Source organism: Lissotriton vulgaris, chromosome 2_1 (assembly GCF_964263255.1).
Source record: "Lissotriton vulgaris chromosome 2_1, aLisVul1.2, whole genome shotgun sequence".
NCBI classification, from domain to species: Eukaryota; Metazoa; Chordata; class Amphibia; order Caudata; family Salamandridae; genus Lissotriton; species Lissotriton vulgaris.
Window position 1 is genome coordinate 981,869,869 of NC_141687.1, and position 12,836 is coordinate 981,882,704.

At 46.0% G+C, this 12,836-nt stretch overlaps 1 protein-coding gene across 2 annotated transcripts in view; it reads right to left on the reverse strand.

Moving 5' to 3' along the window:
* Nucleotides 1-1,040: 1,040 nt before the first annotated feature.
* LOC147731509 (uncharacterized) overlaps nt 1,041-12,836 on the reverse strand; it is a 30,998-nt gene continuing 19,202 nt past the window's right edge. Inside the window, exons 1-4 of one of the 2 annotated variants that reach the window (XM_086956555.1) lie at nt 9,531-9,607; nt 9,330-9,428; nt 9,036-9,176; nt 1,041-8,866 (exon numbers count right to left, since the gene is read on the reverse strand). In XM_086956555.1, the coding sequence (XP_086812681.1) occupies nt 8,751-8,866; nt 9,036-9,176; nt 9,330-9,428; nt 9,531-9,549 (375 nt within the window). In that variant the 5' untranslated portion in view covers nt 9,550-9,607 and the 3' untranslated portion in view covers nt 1,041-8,750. Of the gene's footprint in view, nt 8,867-9,035; nt 9,177-9,329; nt 9,429-9,530; nt 9,608-12,836 lie in introns of those variants that run through there. The other variant, XM_086956554.1, reaches the window with a different exon arrangement.

Sequence of the window (12,836 nt, forward strand, 5' to 3'; positions counted from 1 at the left end):
TACACTCCCAGTTTTGTAACCTCCAACTACGTCAGGGAATATCAGGGATTGGTTTCGATAACAGGGAAGCACCAGAGGGACTGTGGCGTAGCCGTGTCACGCGAAGGCTATGGGGCTGGATACACGCTGTTCGCATTCGACCTGACCTCCGACCTGGAAGACAGCGATCACTACAACCTGGTCAAAAACGGAAATCTAAAAGCTGAAATATGATTCAGTAATCCTCTACCTACGAATGTGAACATGGTCGTATTCTCAGTATTCAACAGCATCATCCAGAGCAACCACGCCAGACAGATTTTGTTTGACTATCTTTAAAATATTGGCAAAATGGACACTGTGCAGATACGGGATGTCTTAAGCAGGCATAAACACGCTAGGAAATACTTTTTAGGTGTTTTCCCTAGCGATGGGTTACCGTCTGAAATAGGGGTAGAAAGACCCCGCACCTTGGTCTTTAACACTGATCCTCACAAAAGGGTGGAACACATTGGGAGGCCTTGTTTATAGAGAATGATCAGGTTATAGTGTTTGACAGTACAGCAGAGTTCCCAGAACACCGCCTATATACACAACCCATATTCAAGTTTGTAAAAAAAGTTGCAGAGCGAGTCGTGTATAATAAGGTGCGGGTACAGGATTCTGTAGCCATGACATGCGGGGAACACTATTTATTTTATCAGTAAAATGTCAGAGGGTGTTTCGTTTAGAAATTTCTTAAATTTATATTCGCGGGACCTTGTTAACAACGACAGTATAGTTGTGAAATATGTAAAAGAAAACACAAGGGTATCGGTCAGACCTGTGAAAACCGAATATGTTGCTTGTCAAAATTGTAAGAGCTTATAACCTACGTTTTTAATGATGAACGTCTAAAAATAAAAGACAATATTTTTAAAAAATCAGGCATTCAGTCTCTGTATTTTTATTGCTTATACATGCACCATAATTTAGAAACAATTTTTTTTAAAAAATAGGAGCGGGAGAAGGATTGAAAAGTTATAAAAAAATGTTTATTACAAACAGGACTGTAGGTTGAACATTACAATGACAAACTCTGGCGAATAAACGTAGGAAGAAAAATCAGACACACATACACATAAACTGTACATTTTTAGTTAAAAACCATTAAGGCTGAATCCAAGTATGGGTTTTGGACAAATGTCTTTTTCGCCGTACAGTCGGCACCACAGGGCTACTCCACGAGGGGGATAGCAGCAGCGGTACGTCCGAGCCTGCAGGCGATGGAGGAAGGGGTGTCTTTAAATGTTCAAGCAGACGACGGTGCTAGTTATTGCCCACCAGCGTGGATGGGATGTTGAGTTCAGCAGCGGCTCGTACAAACTGCTCCCAGCCGCGTGGGGTATTTTGAGGCATCAGGGTTCTGGGGTGTGTGAGACCTTTGACTAGATCATACATGTGCGAACCTGCAATAGGCTGGCCCCTGTAGAGAAATTCTCCTCGATCATTCCAGGATGTTAGGTCTTTAGAAGCGGCTAGTTTACTCATCAACATTTGGGCTGCCCCTCGGTGCCTTTGACTTATATTTTTTAGGAGGTCCCCCACAAAGGTGTCTGAGGGTGGCTCAGAGTCCGGCGGGTCTTGTAGGGGTTGAGGGGCATTCGTAGGGGCTGCTGGCTGCTCAGAGTCCGGGTTGTATAGAGCTAGCTTGTTTTTCTCGGTATTCCACTGCTTGTAGTAGCTTAAAAAGTTTTTAAGACTGCTGGTGTAAAGATTGGCCTTGTCGTAGGGGTTTAGATCAGTCCGATTCAATATAGCCTTAATTTCAGCATCCAACCGTAGAGTCTCATTTCTGCGTATATCCCATACATTGTCCGCGGTAGAGCCCAGCTGTTCCATTTGTTGTTTAGGAACCAAATACATTTTTGTGGCATGCTCCATCAGCATGTCGGGAGGAGGCTTGTGATTACAGGTATAGCTATACGCAGCAAAGCACCTATAAACCCCCCCCAGACTGTTTCACCAGCTTCTTCTTGGTAATGAGTGAGGCCCTTTTATTACTGAGCTTCTTGAGAAGACCCTTCTTCAGAACCTGTTATTGACCTTGTGATATAGGAACGTTGCCTTTTAGGGTATTTAGGGTTATTTCTGCAATGGCAGACACTAAGTCATCAGAAGCAGCGCACAGGATGGCCTTTCTGTGTTGGGGACTGGCGGTAACAATCATTTTCAGGAGAGCAAAATTACGTCGTAGACGGTCCGACATGGTCAACACCTTGTATTATAAAGTCCTGGCTGTAAATGTCTCTAAAGGTCATCAAACCTGCTTTTTATAGGACCTGTTCTTGACCCTTGGCGTGTAAACTACGGGTAGCTCGGGGGGAAAAATATCAGCCCTCAATCTATAGTCTTCTAGAGTTTCATTTTTTAAGTCTACCAGTAGGTAACCGTGGGGTTTTGCTGTCGCGTCGTTAAAGGCTTCCATGAAGTAGTGAGTGTTTCCGGGGTACATCTGTTTAGCTATGACGGATATTTGTTGTTTGTCAGGGGGGTTTTTAAATAAAACAAGGTACGAAGCAGTGAGAGCTATAGATCGGCTGTTCTTACCCTTGTAAAACAAGTTCTGCACAATATAACAGATACTTAGATTGCGATGTTGTGAATATTGAGTAAAAGCTCTCTAACTCCGGATGATCGCCCCCTTCACGCATAAGGTCATCAACAATTATCATGTTTACCCTGGTCGGTGGCAGTAACTCATCATCGTTGAGATTATCCGGTATACCCTCTATAAATCTGATATGGGGGAAACTGCGGGCTAGGGCTGTAGAAAGCGGCTGCCAGCATGAATAAAGCCATACAATGTTATTAGGGGTCTGGGATAGAACAGAGGCTGCGTTTTCTAAGAGCTTTTTTATAAAGTAGCTCTTACCGCAGTTTGAGGGGCCTGCTAACACGCAGGAGAATGGATGTTGTAATCTGGTGTCCATGTTAGGGGCGGTTTGTCTCTCTAATGGGGTCTAATACCTGTACGGCACCATTTTATAGTCGGTGGTCAGGACCCTTTTATCAAAAACAACGCGTAAGGTTTTATGTAGGGGCTGTGTTGTAATTTCCCACTTCTTTTTGGATCTGACTATGCAGGGCTGGTTCACAACTATAGTTTTTGCATTTTCACAATCGTCTGATGCCGCGTATTCGTGCACCAGATTCTTTAGACTGTCGAAATTGATTTTTAGGGTGTTGACGTTTAGGGTTATGCCTTTGACCTTCATACACACTTTGTTCTTGTTTGTGCGGTAGGAGTATGTTTTAGGCCTGGATGGGGTATATTCTATTATATGCTCATCCTTATCGAGCTCACTGGTCAAAATACCAAGATAATCTTCAAGGGGCGGGTCTTCACCCCCCGGCTTACTCACAAAAATCACTGAGTCGGTATCGTGATACAAACAGCGGTCCTGGAGTTTATCCATAACCCTGTAAAGCTCTAGACAGGCGTGGGCTGTCGTGAAGCTTGCTATGAAGATGTTTACGTTGTTACGCGTTGTGGGGTATGCTTTGGTGTATTTCCAGCATAGTGCCGCGGTATCGTCGTCGATAAACTCGCAGCTGGACACCTCGTAACAAGGGGCAAAGAGGTGCTTAAACAGTTCGTCAGGATCTGTTATTAAGGTCGTATTTGACAGATTTGTACGCTGAGCGCATTTTCCCCCATAAGGAATTAAGACAGAATTTGGCTAACTGTCGCCGGGCTGGGTTGACCTCTATCAAATGGGGTCATAAATGGATACCCTCGTGAAGGTAGTAGTCATCTATGTACTTCTGCTTTGCATCCTGACTAGTACACCATTTGGGATACCCTGAGGCTTCCTGCTGGTCTCTGAGAAACAGATTAATGTACTGGGCAAAGAGGCTTGTAGAGGTCCTCTTAAAATGCCACACCTCGTGTATCCTCCCGAGCCTGTAACCTCTCTAAGGCAGCTTCTACCTCGATGCTGCACCAGGTCCCTGCGAGCATACTTTGTTCTTCGGTGTGCCCACAATAACCAGCCTCTTTAAACACAGCACATGTTCGACAGAGGGGGAATATCAGTTTACCATCGACTCTGTATGGTAATACAGGAAAGTAAAGCTGTCTTGGAGGATAGATTTCACATTTGACTAGCCCAAAGTATTGGGATATGGGCTTAAAATCTCTATATATGATGGTTGGGTGTCCTAATGGGTATACCTTCATCTTGTTCACAAACGGGTACAGACTGGTGAAATCGTAGTAGTGTTTTTTCTCACCATCACCCGCTGCCCTGTACAATTGTATGGCATTTGTACGACCTCCGAATAAGGCGTCGCGAGGTTCCAGGGGTTCGGGTAAAGCACGAGTCTGTAGGAAAGAACAGAGCTTGGTGTCTGTTGCTAGCATCTCTAACCATTCGTGCTCCCAAATAGCCCTCATAGCATAGCCACATTTTTCCACATACTGGGCCTTCAACAGAGTACGTCTGTGTAAGTGTTCAAATTTGGCACCCAGCAATCTGTTAAACTCGTGAGGCTTGTAACATTGAGGACACCCGTGGTAAAAACAACTGTTGTATTCGAAGGCCGTCGGCACTCCATTAATTACAGCGTACCCATCCAGGTAGTAGGGACCCACACAGTGTTCACCGCCCTGTAAGGCGTGGTGAATCTGTATGTCTTCCTTCTCAGAGACGTACATGAGCCAGCGGATAGAGGGGTTGAATAACAATTCTGTTTCCCGTTATAGAGATCTGGAGGGACTAGAGTGATACTTTCAGGTTTTAAAAACATGTGTTTGTAGATGGCCATACACATGGAGGCCAGTGTGATGTTTTGAAAAGGGTCGATGTATTCGATCTCCTTTGGCAACTGATCCTTCTTGGGTTTCAAAGCCTTGCTTTTCTTTACCGTTTTAGGCTTCTTGGGTTTCATAGCTCTGACCGTCGTTGGTCTTTGAGGCTTCTTTGGTTTTAACAGCTTGTCATCTCCACCACAACATCTCTGAAGAGGTTGCACGCTTGTCGCAGGATCATTACATCCGCCTGGCAATAAGCTTTCAACTCGGTTTTAAAATGAAACTCCTTTTCACGGTTTTCAGAGTACCATTGTTGAAAGTTCTCTCTCAGAAGGCATCATGTACTCAACCCCGTAACTGTCAGGAGGGGGCATGGGACCCACATAATCCTGGTTAGCCCAGGTATTTAAAAAGTGTGGAAAATAACCTTTACACCCAGGGAATCCAAAGGCTTTTGAAAGCTTGCTCAGTTTCATGGGTAAAAAAATTCAAGGTGTCTATAAACCTTATTTGTAACTGGCCAGCTGTTAACAGCATCAGCTTGGACCCCTGAGTGATGAGGTCTACTTGTACCTTTTCACGAATCATATTTTGCAAAATAAAGAATGAATCGTAGACTTGAATTGTGGGCCAACATGGTGTAGCCTTTGAATTCTGTTTGAATGAAGGTGTTAAGGAAATCACCAACGCACGTTCTACCTTCAAACTCCCAGTTGTCGTCGGAAGTTATATGGTGGGCGTAAATATAGTTAGGCTGGTGTACTCCCGTCTCCTGCGTGCACTCTATATCAAACACAATGTATGCTTCCGTCTTGGTCTGGGCTCTGCCTTCAACTATGTAACACTGATGGTTGGTACCAGCATCAAAAGACACCCGACACCGGGGGCATTTCATACCCCTGCATTTGTGATCATCCGCCACATACCGGCCACACTCAAAACAATCCATTTTAGGGCTGCATCTAGCAGCTTTCCTGTGGAAGTTCTAACAGTCTTGAGAGCGACAAAACATCTTACAGGTGCGACACCTCACCTTCAGGACTGAGTCTTCGACGCAGCCATCCCTGGCACATCTGAATGTATTTCACACTGATGACGTTCTATATTGCTGTATATGTGGTCGCAATGTGTACACACGTATCGGGCTCCCAGAAAACCTTTAAGGTTCAAGATGCCGTAAAAGTGTTTGTCATGGTGAAGGACATATACAGTCTTGTTCCCCACACCGGCCCCGGTTGTAAAGTACTTCCTAGAGCCGTTGTGATAAAGAACTTTAACAGTCAGAGAAATAGTTTTCAAAAAGACTGAGGTCACCAAAGCCGACCAGCCGGTCTGGAGGTATTTCAAGAACCTTATGGGCTTCAGACGCTCTAGCCAGGATGACGGCGTCGGTGGTGTCGCGCCCCATTAGCAACCCAGCGATGCTGGCAGCAAGACATGTGTTGGTTGTGTCATTGTTAAAGTCGAGCAGCCAGCGCTGCTTCTTGCCTATTATCTGGCTGTATAGCACGCTCTTTAAAGGGCGGGAAATACCCCCCTCACTGCGCCATACAATAAGGGCTATGACTCTGAAAGTGCCAAAGGCGACTAGTCCAGCCTTGCTCTGTTAAAGCCACGACAGGTTTTCTAAAAAGTCTAAGGCGTCACACACATCTCACGATGCCCTTCTGGTGAACAGCGGACTATCAAAACCCTGCCCCTGGAAACGTAGCTGGGAAAAAAATCATTGGGCCCCACATCGCGCAACGACCTTTCAATGAGCGCTTGCACCGCCTGATGTATAGCAAAACACAGTGATCGGTGGACGTTATTCGGTGTAGGTTAGCAAACCTAAACTCCTCATAGTGCTCGGTGGCCTTAAATCTCTCCACATTGCACCTGTAGCTTCTAACGCTCTCTAAAAAGACAACTTCTGAATCCTCATCTTGAGGGGTTTGACTTTCTGGGGAGCTTGTTGAGGGTTCTGGTTTAGTAGGGGATCTTGTTGTCTTTTAAAGCGCCTTGTAGCACATATTCTGGCTTTCTTTAGCTTCCGGATTAAAACTCAGCGTTGTTTAGCACTATTGGCCCACTTGTTTTTTATGGGGCCCTGCTTTTCTAGGTTCCAGACCATCTGAGCAGTATGTACTGTACCTATGTGTGGAGTGTTCCTTGAGGCCTCTGCTATAGAACCACGCAACGACTGCTCTAAGGGTTCCGGTTGGGGTTGTGTTGGGGTTCTAACACCAAAACCCTTCAACCGGTCGCCCCTAGGGCTGTCCTCTCCTGCGCAAGTGTTCTGGTGTGTGTGTCTGGTATCGCGGTATATGATTCGGACTTAGCTTTTGAAACAGCATGCCTCTGTTTGCTGTGTTCTATACACTTTTTATGACCGCGTAAGCGTAAGAAACAAAGGGATTTTGTTAGAACTGTTTGGACCTTACGGGTATATTTTGAGGTGCGTATTTTACTAACCCAGAGGGACTGACGTTTCTTTAGGAGCTGGCGTCGTCCTAGTCACAGTTGTATAGTCCCTATGTCTGATCCTGCTTTCTGACAAGTTTGGAGGATCACTCTTTTACAGAGGTCAACCCTTGGCAATATCTTCTGTTGTGCCGCCACCATGGATCTGTCACAGCTACCCCCAATCCCCATTTTAAGGTTGCAGTGACCGCTTGGCGCTTTAGTTTTCTGACAGCCAATTGTATATCCTTTACATACGCATCTAGTACTGGTTTTGGATTTATAGAGTCATATTTTGGAAGGTTGGGGGTGAATACAGGGCTTGTGTGTGTAGCAACCTCTAACGCGCCAGGGGCCTCACTAGTGTCTTCAAAACCCCCACCATTCTGTAACTGTGGGCCTTAGGGGATCATGGAAACAGGGTCCCAGTGCGAACACCCCGGGGAATCTGGGGGCGGGATCATACTAAATGCCCCCTCTATACTATGATTGGACCATTCGCCCGCCCCTGTACTAGCAGCAGTGTATATTGCTGGGGGTGTCGCTGGGCTGGTTGGGTCGTAAACTCCCTGAGGGGGTATAGGGGACATAAGAAGGGGTGCATGTAATTGACTGTCCCAATAATCAAGGATGCCACAAGCTAAGGCCCTATCGTAGGGTTGGGGAGGCGTAGGTGTAACACACGTTTGCAAAACTACATTGTTGTTGTTAGAAGGGCCCACGTACGCTGCTTCTGAGGTTCCCTCAAGTCAGTCTACCGTTCCTCCTAATGGGCGCCCCTTTTCAGACACTTTGTCCCTACAAACGGATGGAGCGACTATCAAAGTTTTTAGGGTTTGGTGTAGGGGACACGCCGCTGCATGATTCGTTAGTTTGTTTGAAACTCCAGAAGGTTTCATAGGCGGATAAGGGGTCTGTGGTGTAACAGGTTTGCTTAAGGGGACCTCAGGTGTTTCTACTTCTGACACATCTAACCTATGCTTATTCTTAAGATATTTTCTTGAAAGCCTGCTGACTTTAGGGGTTTGTGGTTGTAACAGAGTTTCCGCAAAAGGCGTCGCTGGCAATGGGTCCTTAGAGAGCCCCGGGGTAGTGGGCTCGCTCCCCTGCTTAACAACATTTTTTAAAGATCGATCTAAAGGAGGCGTCAGGGATTCAGAAGCCACAGGTTTCTTGCTGAGGTCTAAGGGACCTTGTTGAGACATATGACCGCCCTTCTTCTTGAGGTTTATGGGCCCGGTATGGGGTACGGGTTTCAGCTGCTTTTTGTTAAGGACAGGCTTGGTTGTGACGAGCTTCCCTTTTGAGGCCGAGAGGTGTCAAATACGCTGAGGGTTTTTTACACAAAACTGGCTTTACAACGGCTGGGGTTGTGAGCACTACTCAACGGTGGACACCCACCCCTGGTAAAATAGACTGTCCTGTAAAAGGGTTCAACAGTTTGGTGGTGGGCTTGATTTTACATTTCTGAGATGTCCCTGTTCGCTGGTGTATATGGTTGTAATAAGAACAGAGTTTATCCTGGTGAACACGCCTACTCACACCTTTCGCTGTAGGCCCCTTGTTCAGAACGATCTTTGTGATATCCGCCAATGGATTCGTAGCTCTTAGCCTTATGAGTATCAGCGCCGATGTTCTTTTGAGCTGCTCCTAGAAATGTAAAATAAAAAAATATATATATTAGAAACACGCATGAATCTTGTATAAGATGCTTACACTACCCTCCGCAGGACCCTGGTACTCTAAGTCTGAGGCCCCTTGGTTTTGAGAGAGTAAAACTCAGAGTTTTTTTGTTTCACACCCTTTTGTAAAAACACACCTTTTAGATGACTTTTCCCAGATCCTTTCTTTTTCACAGGTCCATCTTTAGATGCTGTAGCTTTCCTTGTCACAGTTGTTTCTTTTGGGCGTTGGGGCGACTCTTGCACAATCACTATGTCCTGGCGTGACTCAGGGGGACCTGTAAAGAAAAAATAATCACATTTGTAGTATAAGCCAGACCTTAGCAGACCCCTCTGAGGAGCATTACTATAGTTCACATTTGTTTTTTAGGAGGTAATAGGCCCTCCTCCCAGGTCTTAAACCTCTGAAAACCACCGCCCTTTTGATTTACCTGTAGGAAGGGGATTAGCCTGTCCCCTCAGCGACATGTCTTGAGCCATGGGTAGGCGCTGTAGTTCGTCAAGAATCCGCTCTACTTCGGGATTCAGACCTATAAAAAGTATACATATGTGAGAACACATTAGGAAAACCGGGCTTCTAAGATACAAGGGTGTGCAGTAACTCGGAAGTAAGAATTTCTAAGTGCATATACCTGTCTCTATGGTTTGCATTTGCGAGTCTGTGAGGATTAATTTCGCCAGGTCAGAGTCTGTGAGGGTTAATACAGGCAGGTCTTGTGGCTCGGGGTAAATATATAAAATGAAAAAGGGGATGCTTTAAAACAAATCTCATAAACATGACGTTACAGTTACATACATTATAGAAAAACACATATCACACCTTGAAAATCAACACATGAGTATTAGCGTTTACTTAAGGGATAGCTGCATAAATAAACAAGCAGCGACTTAGGCGTGTATATAATATTGAAATAAAAACCACCAATTGAAACAGCCTGCACAGGCCTTCAAACTGACCTCAAAAAACCTCCTTTAACAGCCTCCTTCAAGGACACTTCCTAGTTTAATTCACACCCCACTCTATAATCTGAACGAAGTCCTGCCATTATAGGAAATTTTGTCCTACAGGGCTATAAAAGTGTCATACTAGGGGTTCTACCCATTTATGGCATTATTATACCTCTACTTGTACTTTGTATGCTTTTGTAACATACACACATGTCGCTTTATTCCTCCTGTTATGAATCGCTTGCTACCCCTTGTAATTTGTATGCTCTTGATACATGCACACTTGTCACTATTGCCTTATGCACCGTAACGTTTGCTTTTGTAACATGCTGCCTTGTATTTATTTTTTTCTCCTAGTTTATCACGACGGTTCCTATTGTGAAGCGCTCTGACACCTTCAGGTAAAGTCTGCGCTATATAAAAAGGCCTTAAATTACATTGAGGAATCCCCACACACTTCCCCTCCGGGGCTACGGAGGTAGGAACCGTCCTTCCAGTGACATCATTGGGACTCCCCTGATGTCACTGGAGGGGCGGGCCCTACCACAGCAGTCCCGGAGGGGAAAACATGCAGCCGCAAAAGTAGGGCACAGGAGCCCCCCAGAACCTCGCCACATGCCCGGAGCCTGTATTGAGCACAGTGGGGCTCGGGCGCCTTCAGCTTTAAAAATGCGGGCCTAGCGCCCCACCACTACTGCAACGGGGACACAGGAACCACCAACACAGTCTCAAAACCCCCAGAGCTCCGCCTTGAACACCTTGGGCTCCGAGGCTTAATTTTTAAAAACGGTGCCACTATGGGGCACAGGAGCCCGCCAACCTGCCTCAACACCCCGGAGCCCCCGGTATGGAGCACCACGGGGCTCCGAGGGTTTCATTTTTAAAAAGGGTGCCACAATGGGGCACAGGAGCCCGCCAACCAGCCTCAACACCCCGGAGCCCCGGCATGGAGCACCACGGGCTCAGGGAGCAATTTTGTTTTTAAACGGGGCCTTACGCCCCACCACGGACCCGAGGGCCTCGCTTCCCCAAGGCCACAGGAGGCCCCACCACCACGCCGCAAGCCCCCGGAGCCATGCATGGAGCCCAACAGTCTCCGGGAGCATTAACATTTTATTTTTGGGGGAAAACGAGGCCTCACACCCCACACGGACCCCGAAGGCCCCAGCACTGGCCATGGTGCTCAGGAGCCACCAGCAATACCACACGCCAGGACCTCGGCTACTCTGTGAAACCCTACAACTCACAAGCGCCTATGCAGAGCCCCCGACCCCTGATGGGGAGTACCAACATGTGTTATTTAATTTATTTGTAAAACCGTGCTTGTATGTGTATGGCATTAATAGCACATATGGGCCTTGTTTCTATACCCTGTTAAAGACGTTAGCTATTCTAGGTATTCACTCTTAAATGCCCACTTAAAGCACACCACACTGTTTAAAAATAAAAGGCAGCATTGTTCACCTTAAGCATTCTACCAACCCTCATTTAACAGGACTTAAAACAGCGTAAACATCCTCACACCTTGCTTTAAACAGCCTTTTAAAATACACCCTTGTTTATATTAAATACAAGCCCTGGGCGTTTTGCGCCGATTAAAAAAAAAAAAAAACTCATTATAAATGTTTCACGTTTCCCATTCTTTACATTTAAACAGCATAACACATAGCCTTGAACATGATTTGTAACTGCGAGCACCGGCCTATACAGCTAAAAAAACAAAACATTTTAAAATTCAACTCTGTTCACTTAAATGCAACCCCCATACATTAAATAAAATCAGCATACACCAACCACCCAGCCCCTTATTTATTTACCTTCCTTAAGTTGTCGCAGGCAGCATTAATCTGTGACAAGTTGCTCTGATCCATTATTCCCTTTAAAGTCCTGAGACGGGTCTGTACCACTGCAAATCACCAATACGACCTTCCAGAAGTGTGGCCTCTGTATGTGATTTGTGTTTGAGACCTGTATTTGTAGGGGGTTTACACTTTTTAATGGTCCGTTAATTATACATGCAGCATTTTGTGGAGGTGGCCTAATGGATGATAGTGCATTGATTTTGCGGCTTCATTTCCTGACACTGGCCCTGAGGACATACCTTTGAGGCCCTCTTACGGGCGCTTCACATGGCCCTAAGGGTCATCCTTTTGCGTTCATCTTATCACAGTATCTGTGGCTAATTACATTTCAGGGACTTTAAGTTGCTGGCCTTTGTGCTCATCTTGTCCTAGGCCGTAATTATCTTTCACCTGCTCTAGGGCGTCTCCTGCGACAGTGTAACTTATCCCCGGGACATCTGCTAATCCATCCCTTCACCTCCTTTTGGGGGCTCGTGTGCCCTTGCATCTGTGCTAGATTACATATCCGGCCTTTAAGATGCTTCCTTGTGTGATCACCTTGCACTTTACCCATTCTTCTGATGAGCAATATTGACAACCCATTTGCTGAAGTTTGCTGCAGCTGCCTCTGTGCTTAAGTTTGGTTCGCAGGTCCTTGGGGTCATCCTTTTGCATTCATCTTATACCTATACATCTGCTAATCAGGACTCTTCACTTTTTTTTTAGGACCGCATGACTCGGCCTCTGTGGCTATTACATTTCATGACTTTAGGAGATTCCTTGTCTAACCCTTTTGCAGCTCAATCTCTTTTAAAAAAATGCCACATTTAACTGACACAAACCCCATGCTGCACCCTTTGTAATTCCAGGGGGCTTGAGGCCTGTCACATTTAAGGACACGCAGATGGCATCTTTTTTTTCCCGGCCATGCATGCCACTTTTCCAGACAAACCACTCACTTCTCCGGTCACACCGAGGGGGGGCGGGTGTCCCTGGGAGGACCTGTCACTTTTACGGTCATGAATGGGGATTAATGGTATCAGCTTTTACTACTGGTGCGTTAGCAGCAGGAAATTAACACCTGCTCTGACCTGGTGTAAAGTTGGACAACACCCTGCACCAGAAAAGGGAGCCCAGCCCACAGCCACA